Below are 20340 nucleotides of genomic sequence, written 5' to 3' on the forward strand. Positions count from 1 at the left end.
CTAAAACCTTGCTTCACTGTTGCTGGTATGTGTGGTCTGGGAGTCCGTCCAACAGTAGAAGCAAATTAGCAAGCTGGTCCTGCCTTCTAACTGTGCAGGAGGGGCAGCCTGAATGGTGGAGAATATCCCCCAGACTTTAAAAAACAAGAGGACAATATTCATGCAGTGAGTGAAAAAACAGTGTGTGCTCCGGGTATGAAATGTCTTGCCAACAGTGTGCCACTTATGCCTATAACTATGAACATACATACAAACTTTTCAGGGCCAGAAGCTATAGTGATAGAATTGGACTAATGCTGGGAAGATCCAAGTTAAAATCCCTGCTGTGCCATGAAGCTTGCTTGGGTCAGTTACTCTTGACTGTACCATTCTCAAAGCCAAGATCTACCCATTGGGATTTAATAACAATTCAAATGCATTTTAGAAAATGTTTTTTTATTTGTATATAAAAGTTATTCCGTATTACAATTTAATAAGAATCTGTTCCCACCAGTTTTTTACAACTTTCACATGGTATCTAGAATATAATGCAAAGCTATCTTTAATTTACATAACTTCATACAATTGTCATCTGGCACTTACTTTGTCTAGTAAGACCTAGAACTATTTTTTTATGTTACATTAAAATTACAGCAGACATTAAATGCAACATTCAATGTAGGCAATGCTTTTTCTAAAAATTTCCATCTTAACAAAGTGTTCTCTCCCCAATGAGAGAACATTAAAACTGAACCTTCCTGCTGTACATTATGTGTGTACCAAACATCTTGCTTCATTTTAAACAAGGGAAAGTAAATACTGAAAGTATAGATGGTAGTACACAAAACTGTTGCACTCCCAAGTTTTAATCTTGGCCACCTTTCAGACATCATCACCTGCAGCTTTTTCTAAGTATGCAAACAACTGGCATTCAGAACATTTTATACAGTTAAGACAAAATACCGGAAGTGTGCCCAAGCACACTTATTTAATTTTACTAAATATATTGCCATCAAGTGCCAATAACTGGCAAGTCAATTGGTGTTAAAACATTATCACTGTTAGAGAAATCCAGTTCTTTAGGCAGACATTCTTTGTAATAGATTGTATTAACAATACTAGAGGTTAGCAGATTTCTTGAACACATGCTTTCAGCACCCAACAGAATACCATAGCCGATTTACAGGAACAAAAATAAGAGAGAACCTTGTAGTCTTTGGCATTTGTTTTAAGTCAATACAAAAATAAGACGTTTTGTAAAGAAAGTTTTAAGACTTCTTCTGTAAACAGGTTTGATATTGCTACAGTTGAATACTGATTGTAAAAGCTTCTACAGTCATTCCCTCATCTTGGAAATAGATGGTTTATTGCCACAATGTTATAGTCCCTGTCTGCTTCTCGATCCACCTCGGCTGTGAGTTCTCACAGAGCCATGTAACTGAAGACCTACTGAGCAAAAACCAGATAAAAGGTGTGAAAGCAACGGTACTAAAAGCAAACTTCATGCATGCAGTAATGGGCTGCATCCAGCACTGCAGGGGACTTTATGTGCAGAACAGAACTTCCTCTTCTGTCCCCTCCAGCTCCCCATGCACACTCAAAATCAGTTCCAGAGGGTTGGGAGACCCTCCAGGGGAGATTTTGGGGGGCATGCTGGGGAAAGAGAGGAAACCTAAGTCCCACTGTACAAGTGCCACCCTGCTGGCACATCACTGGATACAACCCAAAATTATGCCCACAAGTGTTCATGCCACAATAAACCTGTCGATGATTCAGAACAGCACATGCTCTTGTGGTGTGATCCTCTCATGCCAGTGTACATCATAATGTATATGGGGCCCTCAATGACACGTACGTTTCTAAACAAATTTTGACTGGGATGCATTCTAAGATGCCCCAGGCATGTGAAAAGACTGTACCATTTGAGTTTGCTCTCAGGCCCACTTTATACAAGGGTATAGTTGCTTTTCAGGAGTTCTCATATAGCTTCCTTTACAACTTTGTGATGAGAGGGACCAATGACAGTAATTACATCCTTCAGCAGTACAGAGAACCTAGCACAGGAAATAGCCACATCATCAGTCCATCCCACCCCACGTAATGACAACATTACCCAAAAGGCACCAAAGGCACCAAGAGAACAGCAACCCCCCTGCTCCTGCAATGGAGGTACTAGACCTCAATTGGAAAAGGAAATTAACAGTGCTCTGCCCTAAATTTGGTTCATATTGCTGGATTAAAAGACAGAGCAAGACTTCTGTGTCTTTAAAACAGCAAGCACAGCTCCTTCACACTGGGTGTGATCGAAGAAGCTTCATCTTCTTTCCATACAAGTATTTGAAAAGACATGGCAGCCCTATATCAATTTCAGTCTCAATTCAAAGCTACCGCTATCAATCTAAAAGGCACTGTCTATTAATACACATTTGGAATATGAAATTCACATTTGTAGGGCTGAAGAAGTGTGAACTTGGAAGACTTCCGTGGCTGTCATGTATGAGGGTGTGTGCCATGGGTACTCGGCTAGACTGAAAGAATAAACACAGCTGGAACCCTGCTTTGTATGCTCGACAGTAGAAACGACAGGAATATAACCTAAATGCACTATTCCAGGCTCAAAATTACACGTTTGACAAAATGGCCAACAACTTCAAAGAGAATGCTAAGTATTTTATGATTTGCAACCAAATAAAGGGCATCGGTTGCCTCTTACTTCTTACCCAGCGGAGGTTGGTCTTCTTTGTCCTCCTCATCCTCATTCAGAAAATTACCAAGAGCCTGGTGGTGGAAGGAATTAATATAGGAAGAGCTGGATACCCCTAAACTGACTCCCATCACTCCAACATTTATAGCATCTGTAACGTAATACGAGATTTCAATCTTAAACTGTAGCATATTATTAATATAGCTAGCGTACCAAAGCCATTTTAAGCAAGACATGCTCCACTTTGCACGTACCTGTGCCAGCAGATCCTTTACTATTTCGTGGTTGATTAGCATAATCAATAACAGTGCAAGAGCGACGATACTGCGAGTCTGGCTAAAAGCGCAAAAAAAAAGTTAAAGAATCATAGAGTTGGAAGGGAGCCTGAGGATCAATTAGTCCAACCCCCTACAATGCAGGAATCCTGCCCCCAGCTGGTCCTGGGTAGACTTCAGCCACTACCAACCAGATGCGCTGACCCATTGCACCACTAGAGGTACCATGTTTTGGATCAGGCTATTGCAAAATCAAAATACTCAAAGCACACAATCCTTCCCCATGTCTGGTTCTCCTGTAGCTCTGCTTCTTCCCTACCCCAAAGCCGAGCAGCACTTTATGGGGAACAGGCACTTTATGGGGAACAGTACTCTTTCCACATCCCCATCTACTCTTCCTTCTCTGCACTATAAAGTTTCTCGAAATCTCAAGTAACTTAAGCATGGACAGAGAGGGTGTAATGTCCTGGTATGCTGCTGCTTCCACATACTGAGAGGCAGAGAGTAATCATTGTGTAAAGCTACTATTATGAATCTGACAGCCACTCTGAAGGCTCTCATATCTAAGTCAGTCAGTCAGCCAGTCAGTCACACACACACACATTTGTTTCTCACATTTGTTTCCCATAGTTCTGAAACTAAGCCAAGGTACATGGAACTGAAGCAATCCCATTTTCTACCTCTGCCGACCTACCCATGTTTCCATTCCTTGCTTCCTCTTGTTTCCCTCTGCCTATTTTAGATGGGAAGTCCTTGGTCATAGGAATTTGTCAAGTTACATGCACGCAATGGTGTTCTATAAATTAATTAATATTCATGTGGGAGCCACACAACCTGGGACAATTAGAAGGGACCTGTGCAGATCCTAATTCATTTCCTTAAAATCTACCATTGAGTGCCGAAGGATTTTGTACCCACACTTAAAATAACAGGGAAACCTGCAAGCATAGTCCTATGGATTTTGATACTGGCCACAGATAATGGCAAGATGAATAGCTACGCTTTCCAGGTTTGAATGTAATTTGAACACACCTTACCCAAAATGCATGCGATGTGTTGGGCCTGGATAAACTATCAGGTAATAAAAACCTCTCATGCACTGGTTGATGGTTAATTTCATCTGCTATTGCACTGCGAGCCCGGCTAGCGTTCCCCCGAGATTTCTGCATGGTGAAGAGAAAAAAGCCATGGGTTTTAGATACAAATTTACACTAAAAGAAATGCAAAAGCTTGGAAATACTGGTATCATACCCTCTGCATTAAGGCAGTAACAGACAGCGGTGCAGTTGATTAATCTGATGAATAACAGAGAGAGACGAACCTTTTCACTCTCCTGGTAAACACACTGCATGAAGCATTCTGCTTCAAGGTTGATAGTCTCAAGAAGTAAAAACAGATCACTCACAACCCAGAAATTAGATATAACTACTTAAGAATTAATAGTTGCTTTGAGGGTTGGTGTGGGTTTTAGTTTTAAAAAACGCACAACAATTATTTTTATAATATTTTCTTGTAAATCATAAACATTCATTCAAACAAAACAAAACAAAAACCGATTCTTACTATCTTACAGTAAGGACCACAAGGCGAGGCTCGAAGAATCCCCTGCCATTCTAAGACCAGAATTGTTTCAACAGAAGAGGTGGCTTACCATTTGCTTTTGAGATCCCAAATGATCTGCTATATCTACAGTACTAATTGGAGGAAGGAGGTTATTTCTGCTCAGTGGCATTGGGGAAGGTGATGACAGTTGCTCATTTGCAGTGGACCTGGAAAACACCAATGACAATTACTAAAAATGACATTTGCACTGGAAATTACAAGACTGATGTGAATTCAAGGTAAATAACAAAAAGAAGTGTCCATGCAAGTTGATGAAAAATACTGGGTTTCAGTGTGGAGAGTCGATGAGATTGTGGCTTAAATGGTGAGCTCCACGTGAGAGAAACTCCAGCAGAGATGAGAAATGGAGGAATCGGCATGCATTTTGAAGACATTTCTCTCCAATACTGAACCATCACCAGTGAGGAATACAAAGTGATTGCAGCTATTTCAAGCTTCAACACTTTTCCTAGTTTAAGGCTAAAGGAGGAAAATAACTGTCTTCCACAGGTAACCTGGCACCCTTCAAAGCTGATTTATTTAAATTATTTCATCGCAATTAACTGCAACACAACTTCAGGACTGCTTTCAGTCTATGAAATGCCTTCCTTGTTGAGTCCTTTCAAAACGCTGCTTCTCTTTTACCTCTAAAAATCAATGGCCAACGTGACCTAACGGACGGATTTGCCTCAAGCTTAACATGTATCTGCAATGATAGCCTAATAAGTCTTATCAAAGGCCTAGACTTCAGGAATGGATTGAGGCAAAATACTCGCTTGCCATCCATTATTCAATCATGAGAGAAGAGAGTGATATGTGTGAGCTGAAACACAAGAAACATACCAATGGAACAAGGCAAGCTTTTACTAGCATCTGAAGCAGCTATCGTCACACAGTGAAGCTAAGTGTCTGACATAATATGCATCTTGATATATGACTGAAATGGATGAGACAAGTTGTGTTAAACTCAACTCAAGTAAGACAGATGCTTGAGGGCAAAGGGAAGCTTTTTGCAGATTCTGCATCAGCCTCTTTAGTTGTCAGCACCTGTCCATTGATTGTGTACGTGGTGCACACTTTGGGACCAATCCATCTTGTGTCCAAGTTTCAACTGTGGTCACATTTACTTCTTCTAGGTCTACACCTTGGTTACCTTGAGGGATGAATACTGCAGGGCTCTCTACCTGGGGCTGTAGAATGGAAAATACAGAGTAGCTGCAACTGGTCCAAGCTCAAGTAGCCAATCTCTTTCAGCACCGCTATACTGCCTCTCAATTTTATACTGGACTCAAAGGAAATCCTTGTTCTGCCTATAACTTGGCCCTCTCACTGCTCAGCAAGCACCCCTCCATGGCAGAGCTTCTGTAATATTTTTTCATTATATTTATGAGCCACTCTGTAACAATGTTCTTTGAGCAATGAACAAATAAAACAGCTTCACAAAATCAAAGAACACGACGAAACAAAGACTAAAAGCCAACAGCCAAGGGAGCATGATGCAACTCTAAACTTATCTGCTACCATAAAAGGGGGCGAGGGGAAATATCCCGAAGAGACAAAACTCTAAACTTCTAAGTAAACAACAAGAACAGAAGGACTGCGGAGAGAGAATTAATTATGTGTTTACAAAGAACTGAAACTATTGCACAGATTCTGTTCTTACCTCTCTCGCCCTGACCTAGCCACTGTAATCCACGCGACGGTCACCTCCAGACTGGATTATTGTAACTCGCTCTACATGGGGCTGCCCTTGAGACTGACCCAGAAACTCCAGCGGAATGCTGAATGCAGAATGCTGCAGCGAGACTCCTTACGGGGTCCTAGCTGCGAGATCACATTCACCCAGTGCTATACCAGCTGCACTGGCTCCCGGTGGAGTACAGGATCAGGTTTAAGGTGCTGGTTTTAACCTTTAAAGCCCTATACGGCCTAGGACCCTCGTACCTATGGGACCGCCTCTCCTGGTATGTCCCACAGAGAAACTTACGGTCTTCAAATAAAAACATCTTGAAGGTCCCAGGCCACAGAGAGGTTAGGCTGGCCTCAACTAGAGCCAGGGCTTTCTCGGCTGTGGGTCTGATCTGGTGGAACACTCTGTCACAAGAGACTAGGGCCCTGCGGGACTTGACATCTTTCCGCAGGGCCTGCAAGACAGAGCTGTTCCACCAGGCCTTTGGTCAGGGCGCAGCCTGACTCCCTCCCTCGACAATCTGCACGGAGGTTGCCATTGGTTTGATTTGAATTAATTTTATAATGAATGATTTTAGAGTGTTGTGTTGTGTTGTACTGTTGTACTGTTTTATTGTTGTTAGCCGCCCTGAGCCCGGCTTCGGCTGGGGAGGGCGGGATATAAATAATGGCATAGTGTGGCTATCCACATGCAATGCATGCAGGATAAACTCGCTCTGGAGGTGGAAGTGCTGTTCCTGGGCTCCTTTGGAAGGAAGGGTGGGATATATAAATTTAATAAATAAAGGTTCCTCGGCGGCTTTTGAAAAATGTACCATGCCCCAGAGGAACAGAGCCTCCACCAATCTTTGTGTTTTGTAAAGAATTTTAAAGGTTTATGTAAAGTAGAGGATCCGCTCACCTCCAGTTACCCTCCTTGTCCTTATTTTAAAGGGTTTCATAAACATTCCTGCTCTTGAGCAGTACAATGGTGAAATGCTTTACCTCAAAAATAGTAGATCATAAAATAGAACAGATGTGAAGAACTGGATGGGAAGGGGAATTGTGTTGCCCAGTACTAAAGATATAATGGGCACTATCTTTCAGATGGCTATAATAAGCAGCCACATTTTATGTAGTACAGTGGTACCTTGCTTCCCAAACAGCTTAGTTGTCGAATAAATTGGCTCCTGAACTCCGCAAACCCAGAAGTAAATGTTCTTGTTTCTGAATGTTTTTCAGAAGCTGAATGTCCAACAGGAGGCTTCCAACTGAGTGCAGGAAGCTCCTGCAGACAATCAGAAGCCGTGCCTTGGTTTTTGAACGGTTTTGGGAGTCGAACGGACTCCAGGAACGGATGAAGTTCAAGAACCAAGGTACCACTGTACTCTATTGCTGGAGAAAGTCTGCATTTTCCTTGCAACAGTCTATCGTGACTTGAGTGATAGGGAAATGGTGATTCCCTGCAAAAGAAGTATAAGCTGGAGAAGCAGATATTTTGATTCTCTACAACATCAAATAATAAAAAGGTAAAGGTAAAGGACCCCTGACAGTTAAGCCCAGTTGCGAATGACTCTGGGGTTGCGGCGCTCATCTCGCTTTACTGGCCGAGGGAGCCGACGTTTGTGTGCAGACAGTTCTTCCGGGTCATGAGGCCAGCATGACTAAGCTGCTTCTGGTGAAACCAGAGCAGCGCATGGAAACGCCCGCCGGAGCGGTACCTATTTATCTACTGTATTTTTTGCTCTGCAAGACTCGCTTTTTCCCTCCTAAAAAGTAAGGGGAAATGTGTGTGCGTCTTATGGAGCAAATGAAGGCTGCACAGCTATCCCAGAAGCCAGAACAGCAAGAGGGATTGCTGCTTTTACTGCGCAGCGATCCCTCTTGCTGTTCTGACTTCTGAGATTCAGAATACTTTTTTTCTTGTTTTCCTCCTCCAAAAACTAGGTGCGTCTTGTGGTCTGGTGCGTCTTATAGAGCAAAAAATATGGTACTTGCACTTTGACATGCTTTCGAACTTCTAGGTTGGCAGGAGCTGGGACTGAATAACGGGAGCTCACCCCGTTGTGGGGATTTGAACCGCGACCTTTCAATTGGCAAGCCCAAGGCTCAGTGGTTTACACCACAGCGCCACCTGCATGCCAACATCAAATAATAACTGCACAAATAAAGTGATAACCAGGAAAGGCTTCAGCTCATACATGAAATCTTACAAAAGAACAGCTCAGAACATGGTCACAATTTTCACAGGCAGTGTCTAGTGTCTCCTTTTGCAAAACAGAACAGATTAGATAACAAATATTACTTATCCGACTGCCTGTCTCACCCACCCCACCCTCAACTTCCATAAGATCTGATGTTGTCACGCTGAACATTTCAAAAGGCAGAGATTTAAGCCAGAAGTACATATCAACCTACAGCCGTGTTCCCCTGATGACATCCTCCATGGGTCTCGGTGTCCCTGAGCGAGAATGGCTCGTGTTGATGGGGTGCAGAGTACGTGGTGGAGGGTTGCGCCTTCTAGCAGACTGTGCAGAATAGGACAGAGAAGATGTACTGAGCTCAAGTGGGCGATTTGGCCGAGCTCTGGTTGACAGGATAGAAGTGGAGCCTGGCCTCATAAGCAATCTGTCATCCAAGTCTCTGGCACCAAGTGGGGGAAAGCATAGGAGCAAAATGAAATATTCATAAACTGATTTCGCACCATCCGCATCAATTAACGAGGCACAATACCACTACAAAGGCAGCTACTGCACAGCTATTCTGCTCTATCCATAAAGCCCGTGTGTACAAAGCCCGTAGGATGGACTGAAGGCACATGAGGTCAAAGCTAAGCAGGTTCAGTTCATGCCTGGGTGTGTGAACCACAAGTCCACCACTTTTGGCTCCATGACAGAAGAAAGGCACAGTATAAAATGAGTTTTTTAAAATGTGCAAGGAAAACAGATTCCATCCTAGCATTATTACCCTTTGCATTTGCATTTCAATGAAAAGGGGATGCTAGTCAACACCTATTGTGGTGCAGGAGCCACTAGACTTAGCAAATCCACTAGCATATTAAGTATGAATTTTACATCTTCTGCATGTTGAGAGGCGTAATTGATTTCTATGTAGGGGGTTTGATAGTAACCTGAGCTAGTTTGTTCTTTAGCCCAGCTCAGTTTTAGACAAGCCAAAATGGACTAGAGTAGAAGCATTCAATGGTTCCTCCACAGCTGTGGGTGCACAGAGCAGGAGGAAGGAGTTTAAAAGTCAATATAAACTTAGAAAAACTTGAATCCCAACACTACTGCTTCCTTATATCTCTAACTCGCAGGGCAGCTTTCATACAGAACAAACAAAAGAGGGCTACTCTTACAATATTTTATCCATCAGAGGCAAGTTCCTTTGGTGTAAGGGGATCCCATGAATAACCATCAAACCATTCAAATTACGTTGTGGACCACCGCTCGTTCCTTGTGAGAGATTTGCCTGCAGGTTACAAGAAATTAAATTTGCCCTCAGCATTAAATGAAAGATGTGCATTTGTTAATTTCCAATCTCGGCTCTTACTGAAAAAAGGATTGGAAAAGAGTAAATGTCAATGGACTCAAGAAAAACAGTGCATACCCTCAATTTGTTCATAAGTAACACGTAACAAGGCATGAATGGTCTTATAAGCAGTTCTTATATCTTTTTAAATTACACACTGTTTATTATATAACATGGATTCGTAACCAAGGTAATTTAATTATCTAAGCTTAGCATAAATTAATCTGGACGAAATACTTTCAGCAGAGAAAAATTGTTTAGGTAACATGCATAAGCAAACATGACAACATGGTTAGATTTCTACTTTGTGTATATGCTACCAACTAACTACTCAGTCATGACTGCATGATAGATTGATTTCAGTGGACCTTGTCACCAGCTACACGTATTCGACTGCTGAAATTCTCATTGATGACAAAGCATGCATTATCTTGAGGTAAATCTTAGGAAACAGGGAGAGGGGGCACTTGCTGTTCTCAACTGCTGAACTGGTCCCTGCTGCAAATATTGGTAGCCACATCCTGACCCAGTGGCAGAGAAATCAAACTTGAGCATCAGTAAGTCAGCTGGGCTTACAACTGTGTTTCACAACCACCTCTCTTATCAGGTTAGGAGAAAGGGCATGGTCCCTCACCCCCCCCCCGTCTTTGTGGCAGGCCTCCCCCAGCCTTGTAAGCATTTTCTCACCTAAAGTATATCTGGTTACAGCAGCTTCTGTACTGAAAAGACACAGTGTCTGTCATAGCCCACTGCAGCCTTCCCTCACTTATAACTTCCAATGCAATATAATACCACTCTAGAGTTAGCTGACCTTTAGGAGTAGGTTTTTGAAAGGTCAAAAGGGGGACTAGGAAAAGTCCTGCTTAGTACTGGGGTGCCAAATCTATAATCCTAAAAAAATGTAAGCACAAATCTCGTTGACGTTTGTTACTGAATTTATTCAGGATCAGCCTAAACCTGCTAAGATGGAATGTTATTAATGTATGACGAAACTAAATTGCTTAATATACTAGTGAATGAGGTTTTCTCCCTTCCCCAGACACTGCATCATATGTCCCATTGCCTCCTTAATAACAAAGGAATCCAAGAAACAGCGTGACCCAAAGCTGTCTAATTTGGAAGTAGGTTCTGCTGAAATTAATGTACAATACTTCTGTGGTAATGAATTTTGACTCAAAATAGTTCTGCATCATCTGGGAAAACTCAAAATCATCATCATCGTCATCCACCCACCATGACGATGGTGACAGTGACAGGAGAAACACTGACAGGAGAAAGAAAAGAGCTATACCCCCTGCATCATACATACTTCCGGTGTTTTTCTCTTCTTTTTGCTTTTGCGGCCACATCGGTGTTTTGAGTACTATGCGTACAATAAGGTATACATGAGGAAGACAGAGGATTATACAGGGAAGTGAAAGGGGGGAAATAAAAAAGGAAAGAAACAGAGTTAAAATGGAACAAACACTAGTTAAACCTTGGGTTCTTATCTTTATTATGGAGAGTATGCAGAGCAAGAACTAGTACACATTAAAAAAAACCAAAGGTAATTAACAGAGATGCTTTATACATCCAAGCAGCAAAATAAGAGTGCTCTCTGTTGCCCACTAAGCTGGGAAATGATTGAGTTGGTATCTCCCATACCAGTCCTCTAACTCTGTATACCTCATATTTCATCAAAGCGCAAAGAAGGAAAGTATTTTCAAAATAAGGTAGATAGAATTTTAAGAGTTGTGACAGTATGTAATAAAGTGAAAGTTTTGCAAGGACAGATATAGTCAAGCCATTGCAATGTCTAATTTTCAGGGAAGTTAACATGACAAATTTCCTTGCCTAGACACCATCTCAACCTGATGTGTCTTCTTAAACTTACCAGATTTGAAGGGATGGAGGGCATCTTAGTTTGCGGCATTCGAGGTAATAACAGTGGCAAAGGCTCAAACTGCATAAAAGGACTTCCTGAATCTGTCCGGTTTGTTTCAACAGTTATGACATTCTTCTCATCGTCTACCAGAAATAGGACAAACATAAATCACTATGCACTGTTCACTTTGGATTCTTACAAAGCAAAATTTTAAGAAAGGTGGCTTTTATCTCCTTGAAAAGTACATAAATGGGCTTCATACTCTTTTGATTTTAATCAGAGACATTTAAGAGAGCTAGAATACATGGAGTTCAATGCATGTCAGTGTACCAAAATATCTGGCCATTAAAATCCACACAGGATAAGTCTTCCCAATGCAATTTATAGCAAACTGCAAGAGTCTTAGACTATGACTCACTGGACTGAAACTGTTTCTAGGCATAAGGAGTATTTTTTTTGGGGGGGATATAGCTTGCTAAGTATTTAACACTACATTTTGAAGTGGGCGGGGAAAACTTTGGAGAATGATATCCACTGCATTTTAGCCTTGAAATTTACCTGAGACTGACCCTTCCCAGTGTCTACAGATTAATTGCTCCATATGGCCCAAGACTTCACTCCAGACATCATCAAACACATAGGAAAGGACAGCATCTCTCATGCAGTAGGATGGCGAGATAGGAGGGAAACCTAATTTCCGTCTGTCAGGTGAAAGACCCATTTTCCAATCATGCAACTCTTCTTCCCTTTGAATGAAACAAGATAATGTTACAGTTCTGTTTTAATTTTATATAATCAAAGCCAGAAGTGACTTTGTGCCTACCTGACAAATTTAGAGCTGATGGGTGGAATTCAATGCTGAACTCTTCTAATGTTCTGTCTGAGCAATCCCTGCAGCTTACCAGATGGAATGAGCCCCCCTCCCCCGCCACTGCTCTGGGGGGGATTTTCCAATGCCCCTAAGAGGTGGGGAGAGCAAACCCTGTTGTGAAAGTCTTTGCACAGGGCTTCTCCTGACAGAGATGGTTAGGTGACTCCTGCCCTTAAGAGTGGTAGTCAACTAAGTTTTACTCAGAGCAGACCCAGTGAAATTAATGGTCTTAACTTTGTCATGTTTATTCATTTCAATGGTTTAATTATAAACCAATAATTATTTTTGTATTAAGTTGCTTTAAATAAAATTATGCACAAGTTGCTTTAAGTTGCCTCATTTTAAAATATTCCACCTTATGTGTTTTCTGTAACTTCTGTAAGCTTTCGTATTACCATGTCATAACACCATTAAGCTTTGTCCACTAATAAACCAAGTGATTTGTTTCAGCTATAATCATGAGTCTGTGGTTTTCCCTGGTTAAGATATACTCCCCGTCGCAATGGGTTCCTGCTGAGCAATTCAAAACTTTGATAGAGGGATTCAATGGCTAGCCAGGATTTGGCACAGAACTCTGTGGCTATGACTGGATCACAGAATTAACACTCCCTACCTCCATCCCAAAGACAAATGATCAAGACAGCTAGAAGGAAATACTACAGTAAAGATGAATAACTGTTCTAGAAGGCAGCATTCACTAAATGCTGACCATATTCCCGGTCAGTCCAGTGGCTGGAAAACTCTCTGCACTTCTTTTTTTTTGGAACTTTGTGAATGATAAATAGCAAGCAGTACATTTCCACTAGTTATGCTAGTAAAACAGCATTGGATCTACCATGTTAATAGACATTTTACTCAAATGAGACAAAAATAAAATGTGCAGCTTGAGTTCAGGTCCTTTGGCTCACAAGTTTCCAGTGTGTCCTCTGCCATTCAGCAACTTGTTCACCTAGTACTTTACGCATTACATGATAATCAGCATTAAGAACAACACCATGATGCTGGGGAGGAATAAACTGCATTTTAAACTCAACAGCTATTTAGTGAGAAAATCACCAAATCTATAGCGTGGCGCCGACAAGGATTTACAAAACTATTATGAGAACTTCAGTGGAAGAACAACAAAAACAACAAAATCACTGTGTGATTTATTATTTTCTACTGTTAGGAACAAATTACATTTTAGCAATTAATTCCAAGTCACTAGCAGCAAATATCAGTGCAGACTAGGTTAAACAAATATTCAATACCTACACATCTCTGCGATCAAATGCTAAATATTCCTCCATTACACCTTCAGAAACAATCACTCCACCGTCTCCTTCTTCACTCTCCAATAAACACAATTCAGGTGGTTTTGAAATGTTGTCTTCTTTACATATAGGAGTAACAGAAACAGGAACCTTTTTGCCCAAAATACTAAACCTGAAAAAAATGGCAGTAAACAAGGAGGATCACTTTTATATCTCAATGGTACAGTTATGGTACTGGTGACATGGGCAGATTTTCCCGCTCACCCATGGAGGCTCTTAAGCTCTCCCAACAGCAATGGACAGATATCAAATCCCAACCATAAAATGAAAGCTGAAAAAACTTATTCAGTTTTAATAATGATGATGATGATGATGATGATGATGATGATGATGTTAGGCTTTTGAGTTCTTATTTCATTTTAGACAACAAACTCAAAAAACAGACCTAATTATCCTGAATGCAATTATACCCTCTCTCTTCTTTTTAAGCACTAAGAGTAAAGAAATAATCTCAGAAACATTTTTCTTAAATATTCCAGAAAGTAGTTGTGGAGAAATTAGCTTATGAGCCCTCTGACATTGTAGAAGCTAGTACAACTAGCAGTAGAATGCTAAGATTGTTTAGAGATTCATTTAATTCCTTTATTATACTTGGTATACCTTCTGACATGGGAACAACTACCATCCTCTGGTCCATGGGGTCATGAAGAGTCGGACACGACTAAATGACTAAACTACAACCATTCTGCCAATGCCGTACAAGCTATCATTACTATAATGCCCCCCCTTTAAAATGACGACTCCTATATGATATCATAAATGGCTACTGAAGCTCACATAAGTTTCAGAAACAGTTTGCCATATGGCATGGAGGGCAGATGTCTAAGGAAACAATAGTAAAGTCTCCATTTGCTCATTTCTTTGAATCCTAGCCAATAACTCCAGTGTTTGCTAGGCATGTGGACAATATCTGAAATGCATCAATGCTGCTTGCAATATACTGATGCGATAGCTACTTTCAAAAATCATGTTCTGAACGGCAAATATATTTCATAAACAAAATAGTTACAAAGAAAAAGAATTTCTTATCCCAATGAAAATAAGGTGGTTAGTTATGCTATTTTTAAAAAGTCATTTTATGTTTCATCTGACAGCAGCTGACGGTACAATCCCATGTATGTATATAAGTGTAAAGGTATATAAGGTAAAGTGTATATAAGACTGCAGTCCTAAAGTGCAATCCCATGGTCCTGCAGGGGCAGGGCGAGGGGAAAGCATTCAAAGTGCGATAGGATTTAGCGGGTTTCCCTCTCCACAGAAGCTCCATATGTGGGGCATGAGGTCTACCCACTGAGGCCTCCTTGATGCAAAATGTGGGGTGGGGAGCTTTACAAAAAAAAAGCCCATAAGGGGAAAGCTCAGTAGAGCTTTGTACTTGGCAGTTAATCCACCACAAACATTCCCCTCACCTTGCCCCAGTAGGTTTGCTCTGCCAATCATTCATTGATAATGGAACCCTTCTGCAGAATTAGAGATCACTGGTACTTACTCACTCGGATCTTTCTCTAGTGATGGGGTCATATCTGATGAACCTAAGGTGCTGCAAGTTGAACTCGAGTACCAGCCGTAACCTTCGTCTGTGGGAATCACTACTTGTTTCCCTACAATCCTGATATTAAAGAGAGAATTATAAAATCTTTTACAAATGGCTTTGGAGAAACTGGCAAAGTATGCCTAATCCACAAAATAAGACCTAAAGCATTCAGCAGGTATACAAAACCTACAACTCAAGGAAGGAATTTACTTGTGAGGGAAGGACTCTCCTGAAACATTATGTTAGTATGTTCCAACAAAAGCACTTCTTACAGTTGAGTCATTCAGCATCAAAGAAGAGATTTGGAAAGAAACAGCAGAATCAGCCACGGTGTTGGTACATAATGATTCACTCAGGAACAAGAGCAGAGAGGGCAGCACATTTAAAACAAAAAATGAACCTCTACAGCAGTTGTGAAGAAGCTGAAAAGTACAGCTTTGTGCTGTTTTCTAGTACTGTGAAATACATCACTAACACATCATGAAAATACCTGAGATGGGGAAAGCTTGACATCCATTGTTGGCACTCCTCCTCTAGGCCTTCAACATACATGCTTGTTTTCTGTTCATACAAGAGCTCATCAATATATCTAAATATTTGTTGTACTTGCCGCGTGGCAGCTTTATCAAATTCCTGAACAGAAATTAGGGAAGAAATAAAAATGGGAAACAAAATCACATCTTTGGGGGATTATGTGGACCAACTAGCTTCTTTCACAATTTAGCAGGATACTCAGGACTTTCTTCATAAAGCAAATATAAAATTAACCTTGTAGCACACACTCGCATGAGAAGAGATGGGGGGATTTATAATTCATTTTTCACTATGCCTCCTCCAGGCACCACACCTGAAGGGTTAAGGGGTCCTCGGGGGATACCCAAGGCTTTAAATCCAGGTCAATGAGGAAAGCATATGCTTAGAGGCCAGAGAATACTGACTGTGTGCTAAGAGTGTTTTTTTTTCTCCTAAGGAAACCTAGGAGGGAGAAACAATGGAATATCTATCTATTTTTAAAAAATAAATACATAAACAAATATATTGGGAGGTTATGACTGACAGACTGACACACTGAATAGGAGCACTCTTTGTTGCAGGGCCCACTAGGAAAGAATAAATGAGTAACCTGAATGCAGAATTGCTAGTACAACTCAAAATGTAGCTCAAGGCCAAAAAGCAATGGAGCTGCACCAAGTACATTGTTATAGGATGGGAACTAAGTCTTCTAGAATCTTATCAGGAGGCCTTAAAATTCAATGTTCTTGTTCCAAGAGCTATTTAAAGCAGTAATATATAAGACTTGAGTACATCCTAAGCCATGAAGGTTTTAATGACTGATTTGCAGGCAACTTTATACATTTTAATCAGCAATACAATAACAAAACTAACAAAGATGAAGAGCAGAAGAGGGAGGGATTGGGAAGAATCAGATAAGAGAAGGAGTTCTTCAGTCCCAGGTACAATCCAGGTAAAAAGATTATTTAAGTATAAGAATCAATGTGCCAGATTGCAATTCTAATTTTCGAAGGATCTTGTTTGTTAAATTATCCAAAACCGATAAAGAGGAACTACACTAATAATTTTTATCAGAAACTCTTCTAAAGTTATTGGACTCTGAAACCTGCAAATATTTTTAAGATAAAGACTGTTCTTAAGGATGCTGAACTCTGTACCAACTTCCAAGAATGAATACACACAACTCTATTAGGACTACAATATTTTTGCAGCATTCACTGCAAAAAAATCATGTGCATGAGTGTAACTGAAATATGCCAACGCTTGTACCGGCCTGCCTACTGACTCATAAGTGTATTTGTTAGGACCAATGTGTGAAATTATGTGAAGGACAGAGGTCTAAACTTATCAATAATATTTTTCAAAGGATTATTCTCATTTTAACTGAAGGATTATAATCTACTCACATCGTACCCCCAAGAAAAGACTGAGCTGTCTTCTGTAGAGGTGCCTGTGAAGCTCTGACTAGCTGACCATGAGTTTCCATCGTCTACTGAAGTGACAGATTGGTAGTTTGAATCTTTTGTACTTTCAGACTCACTAAAAGGTATAGGGGGAGTGGAGAGAGAAGAGAGAAAGGGAATCTTAAAATAAGAAAAGTCATATGAGTTCAGCTTTCCAAAGTGAATAGGAAATATATGGGGAACAGTTTAGATTCTAGTGGGGAAGGTATCTCTCAAATAATGTAATTCTGCGGATACACGTTAAAGGTACCATAAAATAGACACACTTATAAGTTCTGCTAACGATAAAATATGTTTTAGTTCAATTTATTACTATTGGACTGAAGAAGGAAGCTAAAGTTACATCAACAAATGAAGTTTAGTAACAATGAAATCAAATTATATTGTAACTAACAATATTATATAAACATCATGAAATAAAGATTGGTAACAATGAAATCACATTATATTGTTTCTAACAATATTATTTAAACATCAATGTATGTGAAGAATACTTAAGAACAGTTGTTGTTGTTGTTGTTTGTTACCCTGGAGCCCCAAGTGGCAATTATACAACTAAAAATGAAACATGCATATCAACTAGAAAAGAAAGACTTGTTTTTAAAAGCAACTATGATCTAGTGCAAGAAAATAGGTCCCTCTTCTTAAATGGGGTTTCCGTGTATTACCATGTTCCCATTCTAGAGCACTGGAAAAAAGAATGCCTTTATTTATTTTCAATAAAGTTTGTAATTAAAAAAAGGAGAGAGAAAGACTATCTCTTGCCTTTGGTATCTGATGACACCATGATGCAAATTAAAGCATTAGGTTACGCCTTTCCAAAAGGGCATTGCTGGCTTCGTAGGATTAACATTTGACCATGGCCAAACAACAGACAGTCACTATTTGACTGGATGGTTAACAAGTGTCCCAGACCTACTAAAAGTGGAGGGGGAAATAGCCATAGGAATGAAAAATGAAAGCAGTCAACAGAAATGTATTTTCCAACCTCTTCTCACAAACCTCCCCCCACAAATATTTACACTATCTGAATACCTTGAAATGTCTTCCTGACTTTCAGTAGATGGATAACTGTCATCCAGTGAGTCTGGCAGGGGATGATGTTCTAAGGAACTTTTTGTAAGTCCTCGGCTAAAAAAAGGGTGGGGGAAGAAAAGTAAAAATGTGATTAAAGTAAAGGTAAAGGGACCCCTGACCATTAGGTCCAGTTGTGACCGACTCTGGGGTTGCGGCGCTCATCTCACTTTATTGGCCAAGAGAGCCGGCATACAGCTTCTGGGTCATGTGGCCAGCATGACTAAGCCACTTCTGGCAAACCAGAGCAGCGCACGGAAACAGCGTTTACCTTCAGTGGAAATAAATTACAGCCTCTAATAGTGACTTTAATGTCTTCTTACCAACAAGCAATCAGCATTAAAAATTGTTGGGAACTGTTTCTTATTAACATAAATACAGTGGTACCTCAGGTTACATACGCTTCAGGTTACACACTCTGCTAACCCAGAAATAGTGCTTCAGGTTAAGAACTTTGCTTCAGGATAAGAACAGAAATCAGGCTCCGGCGGCACGGCGGCAGCAGGAGGCCCCATTAGCTAAAGTGGTGCTTCAGGTTAAAAACAGTTTCAGGTTAAGAACGGACCTCCGGAACGAATTGAGTACTTAACCCGAGGTACCACTGTACGTTAAGTTTTTAAAATATACATTCAAGCCTGTCATACCAGAAGAAAGCAAAAGGTTTTCGTATGACATTGATTGGCTCTCTAGCACAAGCTACACTTCTGATTTGAGTGCCACACTTCCATTTTGAGCATTACGCTGACAATTTGAGTGTTACACTGCGGTCTATCCATTTTTGCTATTTATTTTGCATTTTTGTTTTTGTGGCTTTGTTTTGTTTTGTAACTGTGTGGAACCCAGTTCAGCTACTGATTGATTGATTTTGTGACTGCAGTACATTGTTTACTGCTTCCATTTTATGGATCAATGGTCTCGTTAGATAGTAAAATTCATGTTAAATTCCTGTTTTAGGGGTTGTTTTTAAAAGTCTGGAACGGATTAATCCATTTTGCATTACTTTCTATGGGAAAGGGCAACTTGGTTTTGGAATGCTTTGGTTTTGGAGCGGACTTCCGGAACAGATTTAGTTTGAGAACCAAGGTACCACTTTAAAGCTGAATTACTGTGTTGTGAAATGATGCCTGTCTCCAAAGCGGAAAGTTTGGGAAGCTCTGCCCTAGGTGGTAGCAGTGGCAAGATTTTATTGATGTCGCTGTTATCTCAGCCTTGGTTTTCAGGGAGGTGATAAATCAGCTCCTGTGGGTTAGTATGGCAGACTGTTCCTCCACCAATGAAAAAAAAAACAACACTCTAAGCCAGGCATAGGCAAACTCGGCCCTCCAGATGTTTTGGGACTACAATTCCCATCATCCCTGACCACTGGTCCTGTTAGCTAGGGATGATGGGAGTTGTAGTCCCAAAACATCTGGAGGGCCGAGTTTGCCTATGCCTGCTCTAAGCCTAGAATACAGGCTTCAGGGTGAAAGTTAGGCTGGGACCTTTCTCTCCAGCAAGGCGGCTTTCCACGTGGAGGGGCCTGTTTTTGGTGGGCGCGAGGGCATCCCGTTAGGGGAGCCTGCTTTCCCCCAAGGCACTCCGGAAAGATACAGCCCGGACCCGCCCCCTCCCTCCCTCCCGAGGCCTCCGTCTCCTCCGGGACGCCCCACCAGGCCGCGGCGGCAGGGTCGCCGTCGGGGAGTCGGAAGGGTCCCCCGCCCTGACGGAAGGCGCCTCAGGGTCGCGACGCCAGCAAGGAGAGGCCACTCACATCCCCTGGGCGTCGGGGGCCACCGGCTTCCGTGTGTATCGCGAGATCATCCTCCCGCCTCAGCGCTGCATCTCGGTCCCTGTCGGCGCTGCCGGCTGGCCGGCTCGGCCCTCGGCCGCCATGGCGACGCCCCGCCCCGCCTGCCCTTCCGGTCCGCTCTAGGCCAGCGGAAGCCTCCGCTCTGTGGTGGGGGGAGGGC

The 20340-nt window shown here is 41.4% G+C and overlaps 1 protein-coding gene across 7 annotated transcripts; it reads right to left on the reverse strand.

Annotated features, from left to right (window-relative positions):
* Positions 1–418: 418 nt before the first annotated feature.
* FAM149B1 (family with sequence similarity 149 member B1) lies at positions 419–20333 on the reverse strand. 7 transcript variants are annotated; one of them, XR_014548144.1, is made up of 16 exons: positions 20142–20333; positions 18353–18448; positions 17261–17393; positions 15832–15974; positions 15297–15416; positions 13749–13919; positions 12182–12369; positions 11633–11766; positions 11069–11122; positions 9587–9699; positions 8647–8871; positions 4610–4727; positions 3996–4121; positions 2938–3019; positions 2700–2865; positions 419–1425 (listed from the first exon to the last, which is right to left on the reverse strand). XR_014548144.1 is itself a non-coding variant. In XM_083614106.1 (16 exons), the coding sequence occupies exons 1-16, from the start codon at positions 20189–20191 to the stop codon at positions 1358–1360; spliced, it is 1956 nt and encodes a 651-aa protein (XP_083470232.1). In that variant the 5' UTR covers positions 20192–20333; the 3' UTR covers positions 419–1357. The 7 variants fall into 7 exon arrangements, 5 of the variants coding, with proteins under 5 accessions (XP_083470232.1, XP_083470231.1, XP_083470235.1 ...); XR_014548145.1 differs by having other exon boundaries at positions 419–1428; XM_083614106.1 differs by having other exon boundaries at positions 2700–2834.
* Between the last annotated feature and the right edge of the window lie 7 nt (positions 20334–20340).

Source organism: Podarcis filfolensis, assembly GCF_964270895.1.
Source record: "Podarcis filfolensis genome assembly, chromosome: 5".
Lineage (NCBI taxonomy): Eukaryota > Metazoa > Chordata > Lepidosauria > Squamata > Lacertidae > Podarcis > Podarcis filfolensis.